General features: G+C 40.5%; 3 protein-coding genes across 8 annotated transcripts; 1 reads left to right on the top strand and 2 right to left on the bottom strand.

Annotated features, from left to right (window-relative positions):
* Positions 1–64: 64 nt before the first annotated feature.
* Positions 65–9,726, bottom strand: LOC136706543 (protein shisa-2). Its single transcript, XM_066680166.1, has 2 exons — positions 8,613–9,726; positions 65–3,073 (listed from the first exon to the last, which is right to left on the bottom strand). The coding sequence occupies exons 1-2, from the start codon at positions 8,914–8,916 to the stop codon at positions 2,478–2,480; spliced, it is 900 nt and encodes a 299-aa protein (XP_066536263.1). The 5' UTR covers positions 8,917–9,726; the 3' UTR covers positions 65–2,477.
* Positions 9,727–10,566: 840 nt separating this feature from the next.
* spice1 (spindle and centriole associated protein 1) lies at positions 10,567–19,799 on the top strand. Of its 6 annotated transcripts, none has more exons than XM_066646116.1 (17): positions 10,567–10,642; positions 11,015–11,086; positions 13,202–13,249; positions 13,345–13,491; positions 13,955–14,057; positions 14,142–14,260; positions 14,384–14,469; positions 14,561–14,646; positions 14,761–14,880; positions 15,118–15,386; positions 15,573–15,704; positions 16,022–16,142; positions 17,922–18,035; positions 18,345–18,646; positions 18,835–19,015; positions 19,156–19,265; positions 19,658–19,799. In XM_066646116.1, the coding sequence occupies exons 2-17, from the start codon at positions 11,015–11,017 to the stop codon at positions 19,709–19,711; spliced, it is 2,064 nt and encodes a 687-aa protein (XP_066502213.1). In that variant the 5' UTR covers positions 10,567–10,642; the 3' UTR covers positions 19,712–19,799. The 6 variants fall into 6 exon arrangements, with proteins under 6 accessions (XP_066502213.1, XP_066502249.1, XP_066502255.1 ...); XM_066646152.1 differs by having other exon boundaries at positions 19,156–19,231; positions 19,658–19,730; XM_066646144.1 differs by having other exon boundaries at positions 10,600–10,637.
* Position 19,800: 1 nt separating this feature from the next.
* On the bottom strand, positions 19,801–27,637 carry LOC136668528 (uncharacterized). The gene is made up of 9 exons (XM_066646103.1): positions 27,498–27,637; positions 26,558–26,622; positions 26,056–26,349; positions 25,728–25,748; positions 22,855–23,106; positions 22,537–22,644; positions 22,202–22,438; positions 21,827–22,084; positions 19,801–21,558 (listed from the first exon to the last, which is right to left on the bottom strand). The coding sequence occupies exons 2-9, from the start codon at positions 26,592–26,594 to the stop codon at positions 20,453–20,455; spliced, it is 2,313 nt and encodes a 770-aa protein (XP_066502200.1). The 5' UTR covers positions 26,595–26,622; positions 27,498–27,637; the 3' UTR covers positions 19,801–20,452.
* Between the last annotated feature and the right edge of the window lie 64 nt (positions 27,638–27,701).

Genomic DNA, 27,701 nt, shown 5'->3' with positions numbered 1-27,701 from the left:
GTTGATATAGGCATGTTTGTGCCTATGCTAACCTGTTATCTTTGTTAGCAACATTAGCGTCCTAGCTCCTGCTCCAAACATATCTGGGCTGTTTGACTCCTTTTGGAGTAAAGGGGAAATCTGTGTAGATTTCAACCAAACCATTACCATCCCCAGAACAGAAACATCCGAATCCTTCATTTGAAAACTATCCGTTACATATGTAGGTAAAGATCTGGTGTTTAGATTGAGGAGTGTGGTTTAATGGCAAAATGAATGCCTTCTCTCATGGTCCCCGCTACACCACCATACTCTTAGTGCGCTGAGAGAAAGCCACTTGAACTGAAATATACTGGAACCTTCTGGTACCACTCCAGTGTACCTAATGCTAACAACACACACACTTCTTTCACAGGAGAGACTTAGTGAGGGGGAACAGTTGGCAGACAGTTTTTACTGCATAATTAACTCGGCTGCCTTCTGAAGACCACCGATCACCGCTACATTGAGGCAATTTAACACACGCACACACAAAAGCCTTTCTCATTCACATTGAAACCTGCTTGCTTTAACATTTGTGCAGTACTGTTAAAAGTCAGAGACCTCCGTTTATTTCATTTCCAGGGAAAAAAACAGGAAACATATTTAACAGAATACTATAGATTTCAAACAAAAGGCTCCGTTCTTTTGGGGAAAAAAATTGCTTTCAGGTTTTCCAAGAAATCTGCTCTCACACCTCCACATTGTATGTACTGGAGCAGTCAGTCCATTGTTCTGAGAATACCAGCAGGTTCTTTGATTTACAGTTTTTGTTCTTTGCGTATATTTCCTTTTTTAGTAATGGCTTCTTGAAACTTCAGTCTTTTTGGACCTCTTCATCTCACAGTGGAAGAATGGATACCACAATGGAGACAAACACGCGTAGAGTTTTTCAGATCTACAGCGATATTGGAGATTGAATTTCTTAAAAGATGTAAATGTTATGTATTGAGTATCAGGGAAATGGACCTTGGTTTGAGGAGTCCCATTTTCTCTATATATTTTCATATTTATCATTTCAGGAAACATCTGTTTTGTAAAACTTTTCCCCCATCCGGCATGTGGATTATCTGCAATCTCCTCTGAGGTATCTCATGAAAAATGAATATTTTGTACTCTTTTGACTGTTGAAGTAAAACTAAATGTAGGGTGGCCTCTGACTTTTGCACAGCACTGTACATTTCTTTTAAGGTTCCTTGGCACTGGCCGTGAGTGTGTTTAGTGTTTTTCCGTTGAGTGTGCTGCTTGGCATGCGGTGTGTGTGTGCGTTTCAGGGCAATGGGCAGGGGGTGGAGCGTCACAGTCTATGTGTTGTGCTCACTTCATTAGAGTTTAAACGTCCAACAGGGGAGCCTGGGCTGCTTTTCACATCACACACCTCTCACACCACCTGCAACTCCCATTACACAATGTGAGCACACACACAGCGTCACACTCTTAAAAACACAATATACAATGTTCTACATACACACTCTGAACGTACACTGCGTTTACTTTAATACAAGTAATTCTCACATCCACTTTGCCAACATAATGACATGCATGTCTTTGGACTAAAAAGCACAGTCCTGTAACATACATTTATTATGTGCTCAAATTATGCTGGAACACACACACTTTCTCACACACACACACACACACGCAAAAACATAATCTCTCTTTCTGCAAAAAAAAAATCGGACGTTGTCAACTTATTACCAGAAGTTAATGTAATTCCAAATTTCCAACTATTGTTCACACACACACACACACATACACAAATTCTTGTGTGCTCTAATGTTTTGCTCTCAGTGTTTTTATGTGATCATAAGAGCCCTGGAACAGAGCCACACAGACACACACACTAATTGACTTCCATTTATTAGAATTTCTCCTTGGTCTGTGCTATTTAGTGATATGAGAGCATTCAGTGTTCAGGCTCAAGAGCTGCTGTTCTGTAACTGAATCCCTGGAACACAGCGCCACAGGCACCAATTGACCTCCATTTATTTGGACATTCTCCTCAGTGTGCATTGTATTGTGATATGTGCACATTCAGCGTCCAGGCCCGAAGGCTGCAGCGTTGTCGTAGAAACCCTGAAACACACATCCGCACAGATAAACGCACAATTGACCTCCATTAATTTAGGCTTTCTACTTGCTGTGCGCTGTTCAGTGATATGGGTGCATTCAGCGTCCAGGCCTGAGGGCTACACTGTTGTCATAGAAACCCTGGAACGCTCACACACACACACACACACACACACACACACACGTGTACACACAGATTGACACACACTGACCTCCATTTACTGCACACTCATGACCCTGACCAGGCCTCTAAAGGACTCGTGCTTGTTTGTGTGTCCCTCATCTGACTCCAATTGGCTTTCTCCATTGATTGCCCTCATTGCATAGCTTCCATTGTCTAAAATCATAGAAATGCCCAGACAAATGGACACACTGCACACAGTGAGCTTTCACAAAGTCACGGGTGGGTTCTTTTGCTCACTGGTTACACTGGTCACACTGGCCACACTGGTTGGAGGTGGAAAAGGGGACTGTAGTGGCCTGTAGGCTCCTTGTGTTGGATCAAGAAAGGCTGGTCCTGGAGAAACAGGATGGGCATAGCCGATGTACTGTGGGTGCAGGAACTGCCCTTGATGGGGCAGGATTTGTGTGGCCTGCTGGCAGTTGAGCACTGAGAAGTTGGTTGGCATGTTGACAAATACGCTGGCGTCTGGAGGCAGGCAGCAGGAGGCCTGTGCCCGCAGCAGAGGGGCAGGCACAGGGCGAGGCCCTGGAGGCGGAACCATGGAGCCAGTGGGTGGAGCCGAGGAGCTGGAGGATGTCGCAGTGCTCGACTGACGTGAGGAAGAACCACGAGACGTGCCGGCCATCATAGGTATGGTCTCCAGGAGACGTCCTCCTGAACCGCCCCCTGAACCTCCTGACCCAGACCCAAGCTCGTGTTTAGGTCTCAGGCAGCGACAGCAGCACACAGCAACAACGGAGCCAATCAAAACAAATGCCACAAAGACTGAGCCCACAATCAGGAAAGGGACATAGATGGGCACTGTAGAGAGAGAGAACACAAATAGTGATGTTAGTGTTTAAGATAGAAACGTCTTTCAGAAGACAACATGGTGGCGCAACAGGTAATGCTGATGTCACACAGATCCAGGGGCTTGGGATTGTGGGTTCGGGCCCTGCTCTGGATGAGTGTGTGGGGAGGCCCTGAATTGGATAAGTGGTTACAAACAATGACTAATTTAATGAATGAACATATTTCTATATTCATTTATTTTAAAAGTGTTTAAGTGTTTCAAACCTCAGAACTGCGAGGGCTTGTCAAATCACAGTGGCACAATGACGTAAACATATTGTTAAATCTAAAGTTCTTTGGCAGATCTGACCTCATATAAGCAACATTTTGTGAAGCCCACTAAAATCTAACAGAAGAAAATTGATGAAAAATTGGTTTTTTAAATGGATCAGGGCTTTAAGAGCAAGATTTCCAAGTAAAATTTCATTCATTCATTCATTATCTGTAACCACTTATCCAATTCAGGGTCGCGGTGGGTCCAGAGCCTACCTGGAATCATTGGGCGCAAGGCGGGAATACACCCTGGAGGGGGCGCCAGTCCTTCACAGGGCAACACAGACACACACACATTCACTCACACACTCACACCTACAGACACTTTTGAGTCGCCAATCCACCTACCAACGTGTGTTTTTGGACTGTGGGAGGAAACCGGAGCACCCGGAGGAAACCCACGCGGACACGGGGAGAACACACCAACTCCTCACAGACAGTGACCCGGAGAGGGAATCGAACCCACAACCTCCAGGCCCCTGGAGCTGTGTGACTGCGACACTACCTGCTGCACCACCATGCCACCCCAAATAAAATTTGATTAAACTAAATTGTATATTCTAAACATATATTAATTCAAACTATATTTAATTCAAAATATTGTTTTCTGTTCTGTGTCTGAAAGAAATGTTGATGTTTGAAAATGAACCAGAAAATAACACTGAATGTCTGAGATATGGAGTGAGCCTAACTTTCATTAGAGTGTCCTGGGAAAATCACTGCTGTGCTATTTTACGTTGCCAACACATTAGTTGCAATTATGTTTTCATTGTCACTGTACACCTGTTGCAATTGTGCTTTAATGGTTGATACGTAAATAATACTGAAATATAAGCTGCATTACAGAGCAGTGATGTTGCCCTCAATACCTTGGAGAGTGTGGTGTGTAGCCTGAAACCGTGATAATCTGAAACAACTCAGCACAGCAAAGGTGTGAAAGGAGAGTTCCGTCCCACCCCCACGGAGTAAAGAGGCGAAAGTATTTGGTTGCACAGTCACACCTTTGAAGTTTAGCTGAATCCTCAGATCAGATGGACAGAACACACACCGGCCAGCGGGACACAGCCAAATTAAGAGACACAAAGAGGGAGAGTGAGGAGGTGTGCTACTGATGGTGGCCCCAGGGGGCCTGGGCCCTCATTAGCAGTTATTAACAGTGTTTTGATCAACTCTAATCCTCCACCACCAGCTGTGACCTCATTGCCCTTTGTGTGTTGTCACACATATAAGTTCTGAAATGCTCCTAAACTGATTTCTTTTACAAAATAGCCAATGGCAAAAGGACAGTTTTCTGTAAAAATTATATAATAAATATAAATAGAAGTACCTTTTACATCATTTTTAATTGTTGCTATGCTTGTAGCCTCTGCTAACTAGTTTGCAAGCAGAGCGATTTGATTTGTTCACAGAACAAAACAAATTTTGTAGTTTTGACATCCTGGCCGAAATGGACACATCAGATCACAGTGATTCTGGGTAAGTTTCTGCTTCTGAAGTATATATTTATCTATGTTTACACTGACTTATGCACCAACGGGCATAGTAAGTCAATATAAATATTAAATAAGCAAAACCTTACTATGCCAAGTGGGCACTTGAGCTAATATTGTAATTGAATGGTACTTAAGGTGGCACAGTCCATTCCTATAAGTTAATCGCAGGACACTGGAAACTATTTCTGGTGCTATTTTGCTAGAAATTTCAGTAAGCAAAGTAAGGTATTTGGGAAAATAGGAATGACCTAGCCTCCTGACTTCAGTGCAAAACTAAAACGTTTCCTAATTCTCCAAATGTTCAGATTAACTACATACATGTAATATTTGTCTAGGTGAAGTAGCACTATGTGAACTAACACTATGCGCATGTACAACACTGAATGTGTAATTAGTACGCCTCTAAATACTGTTTATAATTTATGGTATCAGCTTCAGTTATGTAGCCTTAACTGTACTCATCTGCTGTCTATGTTTCAAAGTGGAACATGTGCATCAGAGGGAATGGAGTTCATCCTCCAGTGCTTATTGTTAAAACAGCGGGATACTCCTTAAAGCAGGGACATTTGACCCGAGAGAGCTGTGCATGGGGTTTTCTGACAAATACGGATTGTGCGTGTGGTAGTTTATGGAGACCAGGCTCTGTTTCCTTAAAGTCCCATTCTAAATATAAAAGTGATAAATGTGAAAAACAATAGGCAACTTGTTATACTGTTATATTAAACATGATCTCTATAGATGTATTACTCCCAAGTGAAATTACTCATTTTCCAGTCAGCGTAATCCATGAGGCTTTAAGGTAAAGCCTAGCCATAACAATGAGAGACTTGGAATAGTTCAGTGGTTGTTGATGCTGAAGCCTTAGCTCTCTGGGATATGCACTTTATTAAGCAGGTTTTGGCATAAGTCAAAGAGACAGTAACCTTAAACAGGAATTCATCTGAAAAGCAAGATTTTTTTTTTTTACACTGATGTGCCAGGATGTTAGCTTAGCTGTTCATAGCCTTCTTCTATCTCCTTAAAAGGTAATCTGAAAACATGCACACCTGTTACATTTTTTGTTCAAATGCGACCAGGCGTTTCGGGCAGGAGTTTGTCCCAGGGCAGACTGCAGCTGTCTTCTGTTTCTTCTTGCTAATGTTGCAACCCCTGTTACCATTGCTAGTCTTGCTAGCTCAAATTTCTGAGTGAGGTTTTAGCCAGGTTAGAGTTTTGAGGGTTTAGACTTTTGAGATTTGCCTAGTTTTTGAAAACATTAAGCTGCCCACTGTGCTTTTTATATTCTTTTTCTTACTGATATCTGACTTTGAGAAGTTAGCATTGATAGCTTGCTAGCTCAGGTTTCTCAAAGTTTGTATAGGCTTGAATTTGGAGGTCACATTAATTGTGCTCAGTTCTTTGAAATTCCTACAAGAATATTAAGGTGTCTGCTGTGATTGCTGAGTATTTTTCCACATTACCTTACTGATTCCTCACTTTGTAATAGTCTAGTCCCTTTGTTTAAAGACATACTGTTGGACCATGAGGTTTGTGGCAAGCTCTACTCCTACGCCGATTGAGTTGGGAGCTGAGAAAATGTGAATATGAGGTCTTTTGTGAACATTTCTGTTTGCCAGAATTGCTGTGCAATAAGCACACAGAAAACATGGCCCACCAGACCAGATCTCATGGAAAAGTAGTTATTGTTGGGGCTCCCGCTGTATAAAGTACGCCACTGAAAATGTGTTTTTGGGATTTTTTAAATGATGCCTAACAAGAAAGTGGGAGGGATGTGTGTCAGGAGTTGTTGTATTCATGAGGCTTCAGCAGAAGACTATGGGGATCTGGTCAAGTCCAAACCTGATCCTCAGGTGGTGGTGATGCTGGTAATGAGGAGGGTTTTAAAGGGTTTTGAGGGATTTGGGGCAGTATGAGATGCGTCAGTAGCAGGGCTACAACAGCAATGCTGCGACAGCCAGGGCAACGTGCATATTACATCAAAAACAAACAGGGTTATTTATAACCACAGAAAGGAACAGTCTGCCATTTGTAAACCAAGTGGCAAGCTTTCTTTTACAGGGCATCCATGAATCCAATGTCAGCTGTGATAACCAATACAAACGCCTGTGAACATAATAGATCTTTAACATAGATCTTTGACTGACGAGCTGAATGTTTTCTATTTGTTTAAAAATTGTTAATTTAACCAAACTGATATGATCTCAGGTGAATGTTTTCCCAATTAATTACTGAGTATGAGGGCAGCTTTACAAAATCATAGATATATAAATGATAAATTATAAGATTAATAAATTTCAGTAAACAAATTTAGGAACAGTAGGTTCAAGCAGCTAAATCTTTTATATTTTATGTCTCATGGGGTGGATTTAGGCACAGTCAGTTAATTAAAAGCCCCAAGTGTAGCATGCCACTACTATATTAAACACTCTTATACAACATGGTACATGGGATTGCGTTATAACACTACTGTAAGATGGCACTGCTGTTCCCAGGCAATTTAATATAAACTACTATAAAAAGACTGCTGTGTATGGCACTACTTTAAAGTGGAGCTATAACATGACACTGCTATATGGTGGCACTAATGCTGTAACACAGCACTCTTATTACATACTACTGTTATAACAAGGCGCCATGTGTAACATGCTACACTGTATGAAGCATACTGTGCCATTACCTGCAATAACATACAATAACAAGCTATTATAGCATTGTCATTGTTATAACATGCTGCTGATATATGGTATAATATGCCCCCACTGTAATGCCAGTGGGGGCATATTATACACAGCTACACAGCTGTACCAAGCAATTTCGCAGACAAATTTCCAATGACTGAATTAAATAATAAAATAGTTTTGCAAGAGACATGGCACACACTAATCTCTTTGACCGTTTGGTACAGGCTTTTTCTCTCTCACTCTTATAAGCCTTTAGTATTTTCTCATTCAAATAGTTACACTGCAGGACCACCAGTCATTGACGTCTGTGAATAAAAACTCGTTCTCTTTTAAGACTTTTCAGAGTCTGTTCAAAGGCCTCCAGTGTACGGTTAACATTAAATTGCATTAATATTCCACTTATGTAAAACATGGTCCTACATTGCATCTGGCATATGACTCATGGTGTAAACAGAATTTATAGGCTATTACAAGGCATCACTATGGGAATGGGATATGGGAATTCTGGGCTGGCACCAAAATGTAAAACAATATTGTTCATGAACATATCTCCTTGTGCTTATACATAAAAAAAGTGTGGCATGTGTTAACGATAAAAACTCCTGTTCCTACATTTTACAATTTTGTGGCTACAAATTCACCAGGTTGAAAAAAACCTAATTATGCCATTCCGATAATTAATTATTTGTGATCTTGTTCACACACTTTAGGCCAGTAACGTAACTGTAAACACTTAATTATCACTTTCCCACATTTTAAAATGTAATGGATATTATTTATATACGTTGTGCTTATCATAATGACTTAAGTATTTCTCATGCAATGATTTGCATATAATTAATTACAACAACGTATTAAAACCGTCTCATTCCCTTCACAGTCTTAAGTATCTCGTGCCAACCCTTTAATAAGTCGTGGCCAAGACCTAACTTTCTCATGCCCACGCCCTAAGTAAGTCGTGGCCAACTCTGTTACCACGTCTTACTAAGATGTGGCCACGTGTTATTTTTCATTAAAAAAAGTGATATTACCAGCAGCTCTCTTTATCAGCAGCTAGTTTACCTGCGCCGGTGTTCTTGTCATCTTTGCCCGTCTGTCCCGTTCCCTGTCCGGGCTGCAGCTCCTCCTCGCAGCGGCCCTGATCGAGTCGCGCCTCGGAGCTGGAGCAGCAGTAGCGCAGCTCACACTTGCCGCAGCAGATGATGGCCTCGGCGCCGTCGAAGCGCTCCGGACACGGGAAGCCGTCTCTCCACGCGCCCTGAGTATCCATAAAGCCGTGACAGTACTCCCCGCTCGCCTTCACGTTCAGACTGGTCAGCAGTGTCCAGACCACAGCCAGCTCCATGGAGAAACCCCTGCGCTGCATATCTGTCCACCAGCTTTCACAAGATAGCTACACTCTGCGAGAAAAAAGGGACCCTTTCTGGCCAGAGAAAGGGCTAATTCTGTAAATGAGTGAGGTTAAGAGAGGAAGGTCTGCTGGGCTGGAGCGAGACGAGAACTTTAAAATTGTCATTGGACAGAGAAAGTCAGGGGAACAGATTCACGAAGAGTGCGCAACCGCTTCCCCAAACACGCACCACAGTTCCCCTGAAGTTTGAATGAAGAGCTGAGACGCATGGATGTTTTTAGAATAAGGAAAAATCAAGGAGACTGGACTGGAGGTGTTTTAATCTAAGGAACAAAAGAAAAGTGGGGAAAAAGTCCCATCATCTAATGTGCCTGTTAGAAAAAGTGCAGAGACCCGGGGCAAAGTTGAGCACCAAATCCAGTCCAAGCTTGAAGGCAGTCAGTCTGAAAAACAGCCTCCGCTTCTCAAATATCCTCCCCAGAGATACGGCGAAAACAACACTGGCTCTGCGTGTAATCCATCCCTCGCACGACTTCTCACGAAATCCCTTTATTTTCAAGAAAAGCTAGTTGTCCTCAGCCGTGCGCTTATACCTCCACCGAAGTTCATCCCTTCAAAACAGCGAGGTGTCTCACTCAATCACTCCAGAAGCTCATTCCTTCAAATGCCTCATTCCTGACTTTCCCCCCTCTTTCAGAGTGTCATCTGCCCCAAGAAAGCTGAAGAGTTCCCCCCTCCTCCTTGCTTTGAGGGCTTTTCTCATCCTCTCCCAGCTCCTGAAGGTATTCACCTCCTCAATCAGCAGCGCTTGCGCAGTGGCCAACTACTTTAACACTTTTTTTCCCGAGCAATTTTGGACTTTTTACAACTCTCTGCCCGGTGTGCCAGCGCTAACGACCAATCCTTGTCAATCCTTGCAGGCTTCTTTAGTTCAGGAGCCTCCATCTGGTGGTCTTGGGTATCTCACGCTAGATGTGCAAAAACAGGTGGTGGGGGGGTACACAGGTTGTTTATTTACGCACCCGTATTCGAACAAAATCCCGCCCTTTCTGCGCTGTGATTGGTTGTCTTGAGATCTGCGAATATATCTATATTTTTTGTGGGGGAAATAGTTAAAAGGATAAATGTGATTAACGTTAAATTACAGGCATAGGCCTATATCTTCAGTAACTTCATGTTTAAAGCTGGAAAGTGTGTCAGTCAGGGCCGTGTACATTACTCGTGTGTGTGTGTGTGTGTGAACCAGAAGCCAATCAAAGCGTAGAGGCTAAACCCTCCAGCCAATCGTAGCACAGAAGTACACCGTTTCAATCCACTCTCTGACTTTAACCGGGAAAATTAAAACATAATATATTATATGAAATTATTTTTGCACGATATATTTTTTTGTTTATAAAAATCAGCAATTAATATTTGTGCACTTAACTAAAAAATGCTTTTTAACTGCAGGTGGGCGAGATTTAAGTTGGGATTAATTGCACATTCATTTGCATGTAATAAATTAAAACAAAATGGTAGAGTTATATCCAAGGCACCCTGAACAATATAGTTTTTTTCTGAAAAATAATACTAATATGTAAATATGAGGAACACTCGAGTTTTTATTAATTTAATCGATGACAGTGAGGGACTTTTATCTTGAATATTTCTCTAAAAGGCGGTACTTGTAAAAATCTGTTGATATTTTCAGTGTTACACAGTTACAACCGACCCTCCAGCTTTGTTTTCTCCACAAGGCGAGGTCTAAACACTGCTTTTTTTTCATTGGTTATGTGCTGTTAGGTTTAAACCTAGATAAGTTACTTAGCGATAACTGACGAATTTGAAGTTGGCCTCCTGTTAAATAGTGTGACAGTTTACATAAAACAGCTGAGCCTCTTCAGGTGGAACGGATAAGTCTAACGAGAAATTTACTTCAGCTTTATATGTTGTGAGTTTGTTGACCGTTCTTAGGTATAGTTGTGTTAACTCGGTTTAATTATCCTAACGCAAGTGACTGTAAGTTAGCGGTATGTCCTAAAAAGGTAGCTAGCTTTAACGGTTGGTAACTAGCTAACATTACACTGGTCACAGTTCTGCTGACGGAGATGTGTTGTATGTTGTTTGTGTTCAGATGTCGTTTGTGAGGTTTAACCGTCGTCCAGGGAGAACTAAAAAAGTGTCTGCTACCAAGAAAGAATGGGTGGTAAGTGCTATATACATGTGCATCTTAATAAATTGTAATATTGTCAAAAAGGAAATTCATTTTAGTTATTCAATTCAGAAAGTGACATTTAAATATTATATAGATTAGTTACAAACATAGTGATCTCTTGAAGATTATGGCTTACAGACAGTGAAAAACAAAGTCAGTATCTCAGAATAGAATATTCTATAAGACAAATAATTTAAAAAAGTATAATTGGTCAGGGCTCCTTTTGCATGAATTACTGTATCAACGTAGCATGGCATGGAGTCAATCTGTGGCACTGCTGAGGTTTTACTGAAGCCCAGTTTGCTTTGACAGTGGCCTTCAGCCCGTCTGCATTGTTGGGTCTGGTGTCTCTCATCTTCCTCTTGACAATACCCTGCAAATTCTTTATGGGGTTTAGGTTGGGCATGTTTGCTGGCCAATCAAGCACAGTGATTCTGTGGTTATTAAACCATGTATTGGCACTTTTGGCAGTGTGGATAAGTCCTGCCAGAAAATGAAGTCCTCGTCTCCATAAAGCTTGTCAGCAGAGAGAAGAATGAAGTGCTCCTGTTAGATGGCTGTGCTGACTGTTAACACAGTAGACCGACACCAGCTGATGACATGGCTCCCCAACACATAACTGATTGTGGAAACTTCACATTATATCCCAAGCAGCTTGCATTGTGTACTTCTCCACTTCCTTCAGACTCCAGGACATTGATTTACAATTGAAATGCAAAATTTACTAAAGACTTTGGACCACCGAGCAAGAGTCATGAGTGGCTTGACACAAGGAATATATAGTTGTAGCCCATGTCCTGGATACCCCTGTGTGTGGTGGCTCTTGAAGCACTGATCCTAGCAGCAGTCCATTCCTTGTGATTCTCCCCCGAAGATCTGTACACCACTGCCAATATCTCACGTTATAGCACAAATCTCGACTGTATTATTGCAATTATACCACAGTTTGTTATTGCCGTTTATTATTAGGTTTTAATAGAAAGAATACTGTACAAATTTTTGTTTATCACCCTGCAGCTGTTTAGAGAACAATCAGCTTTACTTTTAAAACCTTTTAAAGACAATAAGTGTGAACCAAAGTGATCATAAAAAAATAAAAAAAACTTCTATTAAAAGACAAACAAACCTCCAAAGCAAATCACGGATGAAAGGTCAGGATAGCTCAGTATATCCCATAACTCTGTGAATCCTAAAAACACACAAATGCTTGGGAAAGTAGGTATGTTTTCAATATGGATTTAAAAGTATTTGACTTCATATTTGATGTCATAATATACAATTGTATTTTGTACCTCACTTTTGTAAGGGTGATTGAACAGGTGAGATACTTTCTATTTTCAGGGTACCAGTCAAAAGTCTAACCTCTGCTTTTTGGACCAGCTGCAAGTAATATAGGTTTGACTGACAAAACCCTAAATAAAGGCAATTAATTAATTCATTATCTGTAACTGCTTATCCAGTTCAGGGTCGCAGTGGGTCCAGAGAATCATTGGGCACAAAGCAGGAATACACCCTGGAGGGGGCGCCAGTCCTTCACAGGGCAACACACAGGCACACCTACGGACACTTTTGAGTCGCCAATCCACCTACCAATGTGTGTTTTTGGAGGAAACCCACGCAAACACGGAGAGAACACACCGAACTCCTCACAGACAGTCACCCGGAGCAGGACTCAATTACAGAAGTTAATATGTGAAAAAAATAAATCACTCCAGGTTACAACTGTGCCGAGTGTGTACTAAATGGTGACGTGTAAACCCTGCAGAGTGCTGATTGTCCAGAGAGACATAAAATCTCTTAATTTACAGCAGCTTTCACATTTATTTTTATCATACTCACAATCTCATCTCATAATCATCATCTTTAAACGTGTCAAGCCGTGTCATGTCAAGTCGTGTAGAGTCGGACACATGCAATGGAAAAGCACCATAAGATATTAATAAATGAATAGGTGTTGGATAATGGTCCTTGGTTCTTGTTGTTATTGCAAAAATTCTAAGCAATTCTCAAGAAAAGGAATCCTCAAGAAATTGATCCTTTAAAGTTTGTGTTTAGAAAGTGTCAGATATTTTGTTTACTCTGGTATTCCTCCTTTTTGTTCTGCAGAGCACTGTTAATGACCTCACTGTGCATAAAGCTACTCCAGAGGAACTGGTAAATTATTATCCTATTATTTTTGAAAAAAAAAAAAAGATCTTTATCAGTTTTTGTTGAGGTGTGATTGACTGCTTCGTTTTTGGTTACCTCAGTCCAGACGACATGAGATGCACAGATCCCGTAACAAATCTTTGGCTCAGTGGGAGCTGAGAGAGAAAGGATTGAAGCGAATGCAGAGAAAATCCCAGCTGGCCAGCCCTCCTGGATTAGACCAGGCCAGACTCAGGATCATCAGAGAGGTACATGAAGCTTTACCAGTGCAATGATAATCTTAACAAATATACAGTGACCCATAGGGAAGAAAACTAATTTGACTATTGTCTGTATATCTCATATATAAATGTTTGACCATGAAAACCCTAAAGCTATGCAGACCTATATGTCCGCAGGCATTTGAAAGCATTCATATGGGAAAACTTGCCTTTCTTTAATGTGATGTACTCTGAATCTCTCCTTTTTGGTACTGTTTAGCTTGCACATCATTCAACAATAATCAGAACCCCAGAGATATTTCTTAGTGGTGACTTTCATGAATAAATGTGTAATTAGTCTGATCAATAATCTACAATACAGCATAATGCTTACTGTGATAGTTTTACTGTTCTGTTTGACAAAGATAATGGGCTCTTCATGATCGATTATGGCCCCATTATCTTGTCCACTTGATTGAAGCACTATTGTATGAATATCTTCTTTATGTAGGTATTCTCAGATCAGTGCCAGCTGCAAGATGTTCTGGCACGGTCAGACAGAGCCATGGCTGTGGTGAAAGATCTGTTTGGTGATGCCCCTCGCAGACAGACTGGTACTGCTTTATTTGTTCAATCATGATAATTAGTTATTGTTAGTCTGTTCTTTATTAGGACCATGGATGTGTGTGTTTTTGCAGGGTTTCCTAATATTACCATGGCACCTGACTGCGACTCTGATTCAGAGCTGCCTGTGTTGCAGAAACCAGATCCACCTACACAACTCTCTCTGCTTAGCCAGTCAATGATGGACCAGCGGGTAATGTGTGCTAAAAGCAGTGTCAGAAATAATACATGCTTTTTTTTTTACCCCTTAAAACACATATAGGGTAATAAATTGACATACATTTCTCCTAAGTAACTTGTCTTTGCATATATTTAGGCTTTAAATGAATTGAAGGACTCTGAAGAGGAGCATGGGGAGTATGATTTGGACACCTCACTCAGCTTCACCAGTGAAACATCCAGGTCCTAAGAGCTGTCAGTCTTATTAAAGCGTGTTGAATACAGAGAGGTAGAGATTGGTCACTAGCCAATTAATTATAATCACGTTTTCCAGGCCCCCTCAGTGGATTACAAAGCAGAGACAACAGCATAACATTTCCAAGACACCATGCAATGCAGAAGAATCAGGGAGTCAAGCAGGTAAGAGCATTTTCATTCATATACATCTTTGCTGAACTGAAAACTTTACAGTCAATGTATGCATTAATAAAATGGGTATTTATGATTCTGTGTCACTTTGCCCTCTCTGAAAAGCTCTGAATGCAACAGTGGCTGTGGAGCGTTTAAAATCAAGGCAGTCTCAGTCAGACACAAGCCAGTCCACTAATGTGGTCACTCAGGTCCTCAATCCTGAACCTGTTTCCTCTCGTTCAGGTAGAATGACTCTTACATTGTTGAAAAACTTTGTGGATTATATTACACACCTCAGCATGCTAGTATGAGGAGAGGGTTCACACTCTAAAGGTTTGTGCTAAAGACAGACATACTAAGAGTTTGCTGTAAGAGAATGCAAATATTTATTTTTCAGTCTTCCAAATTCTGCAAGGAGTGCTTTAAACAGACAATTAACACATTATTTGTTTGTTATTGATCCATAATAAATATATTTAGGTGGTAAAAACAGGTATTCCAGGACCAATAGGGGTCGCTCTTCTGGAGCCTCTGGACCGGATGGCTCTGGGTTCAGCTGTCAGAGTGCTAACCAGTCCAGTCTGGAGCTGCTGCAGGACATGCTGGGTCAGGTGGAGACAGAGCTGGCCTTTCTGGAGCCACAGGGGCCTCCTGGCTCAGTGAAGCCACTTAATCAGCATCGTGGCCTTACTGGCTTCTCTGTGGCATTGGTGTCAACTCTGGCACGCATTGCCAGTCATATTAGACAAGTGAGGAATTACACACTTTCTTAAAGGGATAACTTAAGCACTAATTGATTTGTAATGGAATAATGAGGAAAGTTATTATTCATTTATCACCACAAATTTCAAGTGATTACTATTACAGTTTTTGGTTTTACAGTGTTCCTTTTGTCCATTTTTGTCCAAGTTTTACAAATGATATGTTTCATTTAGAGAGAAGAGGAAGCTCAAAAAGAGGCCCAGGAGAGAAAGAGGCTGGAAGTGGAAGTGAGGGAACAAAAAGCTTTAATTGATGCCCTAACAGCTGAATGTTTCTCACTGAGAGAGGAGAGCACCACCCTAAAGGTTAGTTATTTTCTCATTGGTTATCGAAGTCTGCTATTTGCATTACACATTTATGATCTAATTGTTTTGTGTCTCAAATTAATAATTTCAATAGTTCTGTGCTTAGTACAGGTTTTTGTTTTAATGATTAACAGTTTAAAAAAAAAATCTTATTTATTTTATTACCAAATAAATAACCTGGAATATGAAAATATTATGTCATTGAGCTGTGGATTGATTATGTTTTAGAAATTTAAATAAACCAGTAAAAAAATACTGACAAGTAAAAATATACAAGTACTAGTGCAACTAAGGCCCAGATTGTTGTTTTTAACCAGGTGAATCTGCAAGACCAGATAACTGAACTGGAACAGCGTGTGGACATGGTTATTCTTGGGCTGGCAGATTTGGGAAGTGGAGAAGAGCGAGAATTCGGGCCAGAAGCTGGTGCTGTGCCAAGTAATCTCTCACTCTTAATCTCAATCTCTCTCTCTCTCTCTCACTCTTTCACTCTCTCTCTCTTCATCATATATATATATAAATACATACACACAGTACCAGTCAAAAAGTTTTTCACTCATTAGTCATTGGTGGAATAGGGCTATTCACTGTATAGAACCGTGTACCAGCCCTACCATTGCACAACCCAAATTATGGTCTCAAACACAATAAGAAGGCGAGCAATTCTACATATTATCTCTTGACGAGGCCACAGCTGTTCACAGAAGACCATTCCAGGTGACAACCTCATGAAGCTGATTGAGAGAACACCAAGAGTGTGCGAAGCTGTCAGCAAAACAAAATGTGACTACTTTGAAGAATCTAAAGCAGGGGTACTCAAATAAAAATGATGAGGGGTCACAATTTTTTTTTCAATGACTCAAAGGTCCATTTATTGGGACCGTGTATGATAACCTATCATAACAATATAATGTATAAGATTTATAACATTCCCTTTTTATTCAAAACAAAAATATTACCTAAAATAAAAATATAATTTGCATTTGGGCATAAATTACAATTAATAACTAAATAAAACCAAACATAACCATGTTCAAGATCCAAAGCAAATAGTCTTCAGGCAGCCCATTTCTTGTGCTTTGTTTAACAAACTATGCATCGCTGTGTCAAGAACTATTTCACATTTCTCAGCTTAATGTGAGAAAAGGTCTTTTGTGTCTTTGGCCAATGTTTGGAACCTTGGCTGAAATAGTGTCGTTTCACATTGCACATTTTTATTGCCGCGACAATTTCTTGACATATTAAGCACATGGGGCGAGTACTGGACGTTGGTAGAAAGAACGCAGATCTTTCTGTCCATTCTAGCTGGAACTGGCGGTTTTTCGCTGGCCAGTTTTCTTTTTGGGGCAAATTTCGGGCATGTCATTATTGCTCCGGTCGGTAAACGTGTTGCTGCTACTGAGCGAGAGAGTGACTGTCTCGTTTCCGAGGGCTTTACTGCTGTTTATTGTTGCCATGGAGGCAATCCCCAGCCTCGTCTTGAGATCGCGGTGCACAATTTCAAAATAAGAGCGGGAAGCGCGATTAAAAAAAAATCATAATAAAAACTAAATAAATAAATAAAAAACTTTTCAAAACAGCTCGCGGGCCAGAAATAGATGCCCAATGGCTCTAAAAAGACCCAGAGGCCGCTATTTGAGTATGGGGGATCTAAAGTATTAAACATTCTGGTTTGTTTTGTTTACTGTATAAATCCATATGCCTTCCTTCATAGTTTTAATGTCTTCCGTATTAATTTATAATGCAGAAAATAATAAAAAACAAAGAATGATGTCTGAATTTTGACTGGTACTGTGCATTCACAATATGTGGAAAATGGCCAAAAACAAAGGAAACCCTCAGTGAGTGGCCATGTCCAAACATTTGATTGTGTGTGTGTGTGTGTGTGTATATATATATATATATATATATATATATATATGCCTAAACTCGTACCTACCAACGACTATGTTGTCATGGGGCTGTGAACGATTCCCTTTGCTCGATCCTTAATAGCATCTCATTGAATTCTGGGTAAGAGGCCTCCTTTGGGCCTTGCCAAATGCTGAATTAAGGATGCATAAAGGGCACTTGTGAGCACTCCTTTGGAATGCCAAGATGAGAAATGGGACACCTTGTGGCCTTGTGGTCTTCATGGGCAAATGCAAGTGAGGATTGCAGAGCTGAGTGTTCCGTTTGGGGTGAAGCCAATAACTGTTATGGGCTGTGTGTCTGTAGGCGTTGATGCTGAGCCTGTGCCAGATGAAACACACCTACAGAAGCAGGCCTCAAAGTGTCCTGCTGTTTTACTCTCTCCTCCACGCCAGAGAGACAGCAGAACACCCCCCACAGGTGAGTGTGGTGAAGAGTACACAAGGTATTTAAAATAGCAATGAAGGTGGGAGATTTGAGTAACATATCTCAGTGATTAAAAATGATAGTACATATGATGATATTTTTTATACCTTTTTTTTAAGAACAATATACAATGCATTTTACACCAAATTTTGTAAAATACTTAAAAACATAGTTGAATCAAATCATCAATCTGAGTGTGAAAAGACCCTACACTCTCAAAGATGGTCACATCCTGAATATAGGGCATGAAAAAACGCTCTTGTGTAAGTCTTGTAGCATATTCCTGCTCTTTGCACTTTAAAGGTTCATGTTCTTCAGCCAGTGTGGGTACGGTGGAGGATTCTGAGGCTCGCTGCACCCCATCCTCCTTTGTCAGTCTACCTGACAGTATTTTGCCACGTCCAGTCCAGCTGCTAGACCCGCAAGCCCAGGATGCAATACTGCGGGAGATCACAGATTTGACCAAGCAGAACGCAATCATACAAGCTCGAATAGGTCCGTGTCGTCCTTCTCCCACTGGGGCTTCGGTGGCCAAAAAGATGCCCACAGTCAGCACTAAAGAAAGGCAACCATCGCTCTCTACTGGACAGCAACAAAAACAGCAGGTGAAATTCTTAATTCTAATTTGTATGAATACAGCCTGAAGTCAAACATCTTTATAATTTTAGCGGTTTAGAATTGCAATAAACTAGAAGCTAAGACACTGTTGACCTAATTACAACTGTGTTTATTTGGTTATGTGTGTGTGTGTTTTTATTTATTTATGTTTTTATTTATTTTTATATATATCCAGTGTGTGGGTGCAGCTGACTCAGTGAGGTTGATGGAGGATAGGCTGCAAGAGCTGAACAGACAGAGTGCAGCAGCCAGAGCAAAACTGCTGGAGCTGATTGAGCAGCAAAAACAGAGTACCTCCCTCAACATCTCTCCTTCAATCTCTCCTATACCTCCACACTCCACAAGCCCTAACACAGGCGAGTCTGCGTTTTTTACAGCCAAAATTAGTTACAAAGACATCTGATCATAAAGTCATCAAATAAACTGTCTCAGGAGTGCTTTTAGCAAGGACACATTATATGATCCCTGTCTTATAAATTTATGCTTTGTTTTTCAGCTGCTGGACAGCTAACTCAGGGTTCATATTTGTTTGCACCTGAGAGAGGACAACCCTCTGACACACCCAGCAGAAGGTCAGCTGGAGCAATTTCTCCACAAAGTTTAGAGGTAGGAGAGAGGCAGGGCATTAATACACACACACGCGTACACACACACACGCAAAAGCCTTATATAATTACACACCAGGATCAGGTGTTAATGCAATCTGGAGCTTTCCAACATTTATGGTGCTGAAATCTCTCAGCTGTGCCTGCCATTTGGATTCAATGGTTAGGCTGAATGATGGTACACACATTCTGCTAAAAACCCATGTTCCACATGCTATACATATCATGAAAACAACATGGAAATGTCATAAGATCTTCAAATTCAGTTGTACATATCTGTGCCAAAATGGCATTGTCATAATGGCCTGGGTTCCAAACCCAAAATTTTAGAGTTCTTAAAAATATTGAAAGTGTAATTAATTGTTGACTGTGATGTTACTTGTGTTTGTACAGGTGAACAAACTGAAAGGAGAAGGCTGGTTTGCGCTGTCTGCTCATGTCCAATGAAAACACAGATGTAGCAACAGTTACCGTTTTAGGTTTTAATATTGTACACATCAATAAATTGAAAAAAATATATATATATTATGTGAGTTCATCATTACAGTAGTAGAAATGCTATAATAATTATAAAATTATATTAATAATAGTAAAAAGCACATCTGCTATAATGGCAGCATTTCAAACATTTCTGAAGAATAAACAAGTATAATAATAACACATCTCCTATAACTCATAACATTGTAAACGTATACATTGGTAGGATTCATTCATTCCTTCATTCATTGTCTGTAACTGCTTATCCAGTTCAAGGTCACAGAGCCTACCAGGAATCATTGGGCGCAAGGCAGGAACACACCCCTGAGGGGGCGCCAACCCTTTAACAGGGCGACACACACACACACGAACACAAGGACACTTTTTGAGTCACCAATCCACCTACCAACGTGTGGTTTTGGACCGTGCATGGAAACTAGAGCACTTTTTGAGCACCTTGAGGAAACCCACGCAGACACAGGGAGAACACACCCCACTCCTCAAACAGTCACCCAAACCGGGACTTGAACCCACAACTGGAGCTGTGTGACTGTGACACTACCTGCTGCGCCACCGTGCTGCCCTCTGATATGATTCATATAAAATAATTACTGCATATGTATTTGTGCAAGTGTTCTTAATGGTGGCCAGCATTTAAGATAAATGGATAAATTCGGTGCATCCACGCCTGAAAGTTAATGATTAGCAATCTCACAGCACCTTACAGCCTCTCTGTGCTGTGGCCCACAGCCTTCTGCCCCTGTAAATGAACTTCACCTCACACTCTGTCACTGAGGATGTGACCTTGAAGAGGCAGCCCTCATTGTAGAGCTGGATGGAATGTCTCTGTGCCACAGTCTGTAAATCTTCCCTCCACCTGCTCCCCCCTTCTCTTATCCACATTGTGTTTTCTTCCTGTGCCAAAACTTCCCCTTCAAGACAGCGAATGGCGTACTGACCTTCCTCCCCAAGACGAGAGGTGGAGAAACAGACTGGCTCGCTGACCTCAAAGTGCCCTTTCGCCTCATCATAGCCAAGACAGCGGATCCTCACCAGGAAGGAAGTTTCCTCAGATGTTACAAAACGAATGTCCTCCTCCATACCATTGTCGATTGCAACTGGCCCCCTGACACTGTTGACTGACAGCAGCCGAGACTGCCCTTGCATTTGAACTGACTGAAGGTCAAACCGGAAGCCGTGGTGCTCTCCTGGCTGAAGGTAGCGCTGAAGGTCTGAGAGGGTCTCCTGGTGCAGCTGCATCAGGGGGCCAAGGCATAGTTGCACAGGATTAAATTCTATCAGAGAGAGTAACCGGTGCCTAATTCCTGCATCAAAGGCTTGAGAGCTGAAAGCTGGTTGTGAAAGTGCAAGACATATGTGCTGGGTGATTTTAGAAATAGGTGCATCTGTGAGGTCACTGGTGCCCCTTTCAGGCTGTATAGTATTCAGCAGTTGTGCAACAAGAAGGCACATATCCCTGTACTGTTGAGCTCTAGGCTGCAAATCTTGCTGCAACGAAGAAGGAACAACACTGTTTAAAACCTTCCGGATTACCCTGGCAGAAATACCCTGGAAAAAAGTGACCCTTTGGATCCTGCAGGACTTGCAGGTGTAGAGTCCATCAGCAGAAGGTCCCGAAAGCTTGAGGTTGTTCTGAAAAGGGTGTAGGTCCCTCAGGATTTGGGCCAGAACTCTGATACTCTGCAGCAAATTCTCTGCTCCTCCCTCCTTCCAACACTGTTCCAGCTCCTGCAGTAGAGCCATCTCCACCCTCTCGGAGCCCTGCAGATTTTGCAGCACTCCAGTCAGGCTGTGGCCTGGGCGAAGTAATTTTGGAATTAATATATTAACCTCATCATGATGAATTATGACGTGAGAATATTTGAATTTCAACATCTTGAACACTTAACAGTGACATGATATCGTATTTAAATGAGTTAAAACAGTGCTTCTCAAAGTTCTCAAATGTCTCACAGCTTGCTCTCTCCCAGCTTGCAATATGAAGTGATGGAGCAAAACATATTAACCTTTTGAGGACCACCATAAATACAAACCCACTTCAAGTAGCATGACGTTGTCACCCACCTTTACTGCCGCTGGTCTTCGGATCAGAAACCTCCAGAGCCTCTGCCAAACAGTCCTGCAGCAGGAAGCTAAAGATGGCCCACACCTGGCATTGCTCTCTGCAGTCCCCCATGTGTAGATGGTCCGTGCCATGTAGGTGGTCCTGATCATGTAGATGGTCCCAGGTGTGTGAGTGGCTGTGACTGCCGCTGCGTAGGATGGCTTCAGCCTCTTGTAGCAGCTTCAGGGACAAACAGCCCCTCACGGAAAGCTGAAATCCTACAGATGATTTAAAAAAGTAATTGTATTTCAAATATCTGCATACAAATCCTTATTCAGTCCAGGCTTAAACTTTGAGGGCCTTTGTCAGGCCGACTTTTACTGTTGGCCACCTACTTTGAATGCCCATGTGTTTCATTCTACTCAGGAGCCTATCAGCATCCTGTGTTTTCTCCATGAAGAGGGAAACCACAGCCTCCAGCTGAAATGTGTCCTCTATGCTTACTCCTTCTAGGAGACACTCTCTGACCATCTGCCTAGGCAGGCCCAAAGCCAACCCTAGCTCACATACATTCAGCCTGGCTTCATCCCCAACAGGCACACCCATCAGCTCACTGACCTGCCTTAGTAATCCTGAGAACAGCAAAAGAATAGGAGACTTTATCATACAGCAAAATCTCTATAGGGTAAGAAAGGTGGTTGAACAGTTTATTATATGGGCACACGGTTACCTGAGTAAGGCAGGTGTCCAGCTGTTGTTCTGGTCTCCTCCACTGCTATCGCAACACTGCAAGTCTTAGATTCACTGATCAGCGACAGATCCTTCACCAAACTCGCAACTGGTAAAAGACGATGTTAAATATAAAGTGAACAAATCATTTTAAAAGCATTTTTGTGTAACGTAATAGTAATTCCAAATTCTGCATACTTTTAATTTTAGGTTATTTTTCGTGGAATCTGTTATATTTTCACATTTATTATAATTAAAGCTATTTAAAAATATCCTTTGAAACTTTGTTGGTTGAGGGTAAAAGAGGAAGGCGACTTACCATTCATATCCTCAGCTAACTGCTGGTCTTCGTTGTACAGAGCTTCGTAAAAGCTTCTGCACGCATTCTCTCCTTTAGTCAAGCAGATTGTCAGCAGAGTTTGAGTCTGCTGGGTGGGAGTGGGTGCTGCCTGAACCCGCTCAAGTTCAAATTGGGTCAGGGTGCTGCTTGAGAAAAGAGCCAGGGCAATGGGTAGCACAGAGGAGCTCAGACAGCCACACAGAGAATAAAAATTGGCCTGTAACTGCCGCTCTGGAAACAGGGAGAAATAGTAGCAATGGTACATTTAAAAAAATATGTATTCAATTGTATGCAGACCATTGAAATCAGTGTCTAACACATTCCTGTGTAAAGCCCTATTTCAGTGGGATTAGTTTTACATGTGGAGCTGGGGTAATGGAATTTTTTCACAAGATGTCAGTAATATTTATGGTGCATTCGCACAAGATAAGAAATCGTGGTGAAAATAACAGATGGGAGGAGCTGTTAGATTGTTCAATTTTATCGTTCTACCTTAAATGGTGCAGTGGTGTAACAGGTTTCAGGTTTCAGATGTGTTTTTTTTTTTAGGAGCTTTGAACTTATCTTCATCTGTTTTTAAGGTAGAACAGGGAATTAAAATAAGAAGCCAGGTTTGTTTTATGTGGACTGGTTGGATTTTCTGCACAACATAAACAAAAACTAATTAATTACTAAGTTACACATAGCATTGTGTAATTTTGCTCTATAATATATTGTTGGTGACCCCTGACTACAAAGGTTGTTTACTAAGTAAACAAGCAAGACTATAAGTATTGTAAGACTTTTTATTGAAGCACACGCCTGCGCTGTACTGGTTACCCATTATGACCTAAAGAAAAAGTTATGTCATGTGCCGTATCGTATTGTTTGCAATAATATCATCATAATTTTTACAACTATTTTAAAAAATTTGTATTGTGATATGATATTCTAACATGTCTACCTAACGACATCATGCAATTGGCCATAATGTGGCATACGTTTTTACATGAGTCGTTTAGACACAGTGAAGTATGGTGGAAAGTGGCTCTGAATTATTGAAATTACATTTATAGTAAAATAAAACATTTTAATAAATAAAACCATTTAATACTTTAATATATATTTAATAATTAATATTAATATAACACTTTTTGTTGCAGTTGTGTGTTCTTGAAATTAATAAAAGTATTTTTCATTGTTTCGTCATATCGCCATGGATATTGTTATCATGAAAATACCTTAAAATATCATGATATTATTTTAGGGCCATATCGCAACCCCTACCACCAATTGTCATTGTAGAGTTTGCACCCTGATGGAGGCTAATAGGGTACATTCACACAGCACGTAAAAGTAGCCCAAATCCGATCTGTTTCGTCATATGTGACACTGATTTTTGTGGCTGTGTGAACAGCACAAATCACATTGAATCTGACTAATTAAAATCAGATTTAGGCCACTTTCATATGTGGTATTGAGATCCGATCCATATCGACGACGCTGAAGTTGGTTATGCCAGTTTCTTAATCGGTATTTCCCGTTCCACCTTAAATGATGCAGAAGTTGTATTCTGTTGCCGCTAGATGGCAAAATAAGACAACTTCCATACCGTGGATAAACTACACGTTTGGCTTTCTTTCCGTGGATATTATCTCTTTATTTTCAAAGTGTCTCAAAAATCTGAAAGGCTCATTGAAGATACAATATAACAAACTTAATATCCTGAAGATAAAGACATTTTACTGTGGAATTTTTATATAATTGCCCTATAAACATAGCATTGGACATATTAGAATGTGTGGAGAAAGTACGCATTTGGCTTAATTAATTGGACATCTCTAAATTGTCAAAATTTCCCCACACATTTACATACAATGTTATGTCCACAGGGAAATAACAAAAAATCTACAGTAACATTTCTTCATATTTAGGATATGAATAGTCTGTTATATTGTATCTTGAGTGAGCCTGTCAGATTTTTGAGACACTTTGAAAATAAAAAGGTAATGTCCAATTAATTAAGTCAAATGCGCCATTTCTAAATATTCTATTATGTCCAATGCTATGTTCACAGGGCCACTGCAAAAACATTCTACATTAAAATCATCAGGATATAATAGTCTGTTATACTGTACCTTCAATGACCCTTTCAGATTTTTGAGTCACTTTAAAAGTAAAAAGATAATATCCACAGAATGAAGTCACACGTAGTTTTTCCACGGTATGGAAGCTGTCTGGTAGCGACAGAATGCAACTACTACTAATGCAACTTCAGCATTGTTCCAAATCAAATCTGTGGCAATGCGACTCTGTCTGAATGGCCAGATCAAATTTCATGTGACTTTTAAGTCACTCCAAAGCACCTTTGTCTTAATTTGTGGTGTTTAGGACATGGAAACAGACTGGTCAAAGCATTTTCGTTTTGTAAAAAATATTGGGAAATGAAAAACGTGTGAAACTCCTTCAGGTTCCTGTCTCTCATTTATGAGGAGATAAAAAACACGTGGACATTTGTAGAAAGGGCTTTTTGTAAAACAAACAAGAGAAAACTTCTTTTTTAGTCGTTCTATATCAGTTTTATATTGTTCATGTCAGTATGAAGCAGTATAAATATGGATCATGGAAATATTAAACTCATATTTCAATTCAGACGGTATTAATATAGCCATTTTACTGCTTGTTTTACAGTAGGTAAATCTTTACTTATTTATTTTTTCAGGAATCTTTCCTGAAATTTGTGCGTGCACTGAAATGGTCTGTTTGGACGGGATTAAAACTACTGAGATAATAATTACTTAATACCCACATTCACAGGTAAAATTAATCCCGTCCGAATAGGGCTTAAGAGCACCTAGTATAGTGACACAAACCTGTAGGTCCACTGGGAATATCTGTAAAATAGCAAAAATATAGGGTTAACAGATAGATATATTTGTACATTTTCCTTTTAAAAATTAAAACATGGATGTGGGGGTGGGCAATATGATCATAACTTGCAACTGTGACAATGTAACAATACAATGGATCGTACTATTTTACATTGTTATTGTACATTGATTTGTGTCTATTCTTTTAACTTGGGGCAAACTAAAAACTAAAATATGTTTATACATTACACTGTCTTCTTTTGAAAAATATTAATTAATGCCTGCCATATTGACCACCCTTACATGAAGGTATATAATAATTGCCTGGTACCTGTTTTGGGGGAGAGCCAGTTGCGCAGACGTGGGTAGTGTTGCTTACATTCTCTTAGACACTCCAGGAAATGAGTGGCCTCAGTGTCGTCCATCTGAGCCTGAACAATCTCCAGCAGTTTGCGGGCACGGTTTTGCGGGGTCCTCTCCGCTTTTATCTCATGGTAGTTGTCCTGAGACAGAAGACTGGCGGACAGGACACAGTCCAGCAGAGGGTCCAGGTTATAAAGAGACTCCACCAGGAGTTTCTGTGATGCTGCAAGATGAGCCTTGGTCGGCTGTTTTACTTCGGTCCCTGAAGTAAGGACATCAGGCATATGGTGTATTATTGTTTCGTAATTGACACGCTTCATCTAGAAAGTATAAAAATATCAGAAGTACGACTAAAAGGTTTTACTAAAATATTTAATATCAATTATTTTGAAAATCAAGACAGCTATTTTCTTCTGATTTGTGGCTTGAATGCTAAATGAAACGTGCCAGTCTTCTACAAATGGACTCACCTAAACTTAAAAGAGATGTCTGCAGCGAGGACGCCATGGTTAGTTCTTGTGGAAGCCTGCAGCAACTTTAAAAAGATCAAACAATCAAAGCAGTCATGATTCTGCACATGCTACAAAAGCATGGCACTGTAGACATGTGTGTTCTTGACTGTCCTTCCTGGGTCTAAATCTGTCTCCTACTGCACACCATAAAGAGGAGAATCAAACAACAGCAAGCACAAAATTCAGAGCAGCTAAAGTCTTGTATCAAACAACAACAGACAAAAATTCAGCTTGTAAAACCTCATATGTATCCTCATTTCTCAAATGATGAAAACTGTAATTAAAACAAAAGGTGACAAAGGACAGTGGTAAATATGTCCCCGTCTTAACTTTTATCAGTATATTTTTATATTTGCAATATACAATTACATTGGTCAGTGGAAAAGCTAAAAATATCTTTATGTGCTTTTGTCAGCTAAAGATTACACAGAAATAATACATTATTAAACATTTTAATGGGTTTTAAGAAATTACTGTTTTGTATCTATCTGTCTTAAAGGTACAATTGGCTGGAAAGTATTTTGGTACGTGGTGGGGGTGGAATAAAATGGAAAATACAAGATACTGGCCATTTAAGCTGTTTTTTGTATGTTGAATCATTGAAATTCAATTTTACTGGAGTCTACAGACCATAGGTTTAGTCAACTACACCCACCTCGGTAAGAAGAAAAAACAGAAAACTGAAACTACAAAGAACAAAATTACCTCCTACTGCGGGAACAGAACATATTCATTTCACTAATTTGACCGACCTACGTTTAGGTTATACTAATTTAATTTACTAGTAATTATGGGAATGTTTACTCGTAGTGTATGTAGCTAAATACTTCACTTACGAACAGATTTTACAATGTCCACTTCCTGGAAATCGCAACCATATAAAATGAAAATGTCTTACATTCGACGACGTTTATCTTCGGACCTGAAGTATGAAACCGTAGAACATGTTTATAACCGGATACACAACTAATATCTATAATCGATTGATACCAAGTTTATATCGGTACAACACAGCACCTCAGGCAGCGAGTGCTACTCCCGAACATAACTAAAGACTACACTTCCCATAATGCATTGGGTGCTCTGTCCAGTGGTTGCTAAA

The sequence above is a fragment of the Hoplias malabaricus genome, chromosome 1 (assembly GCF_029633855.1).
Source record: "Hoplias malabaricus isolate fHopMal1 chromosome 1, fHopMal1.hap1, whole genome shotgun sequence".
Lineage (NCBI taxonomy): Eukaryota > Metazoa > Chordata > Actinopteri > Characiformes > Erythrinidae > Hoplias > Hoplias malabaricus.
Note: the sequence above shows the minus strand (reverse complement) of the source record. Positions and strands in the feature narration are given on the sequence as shown.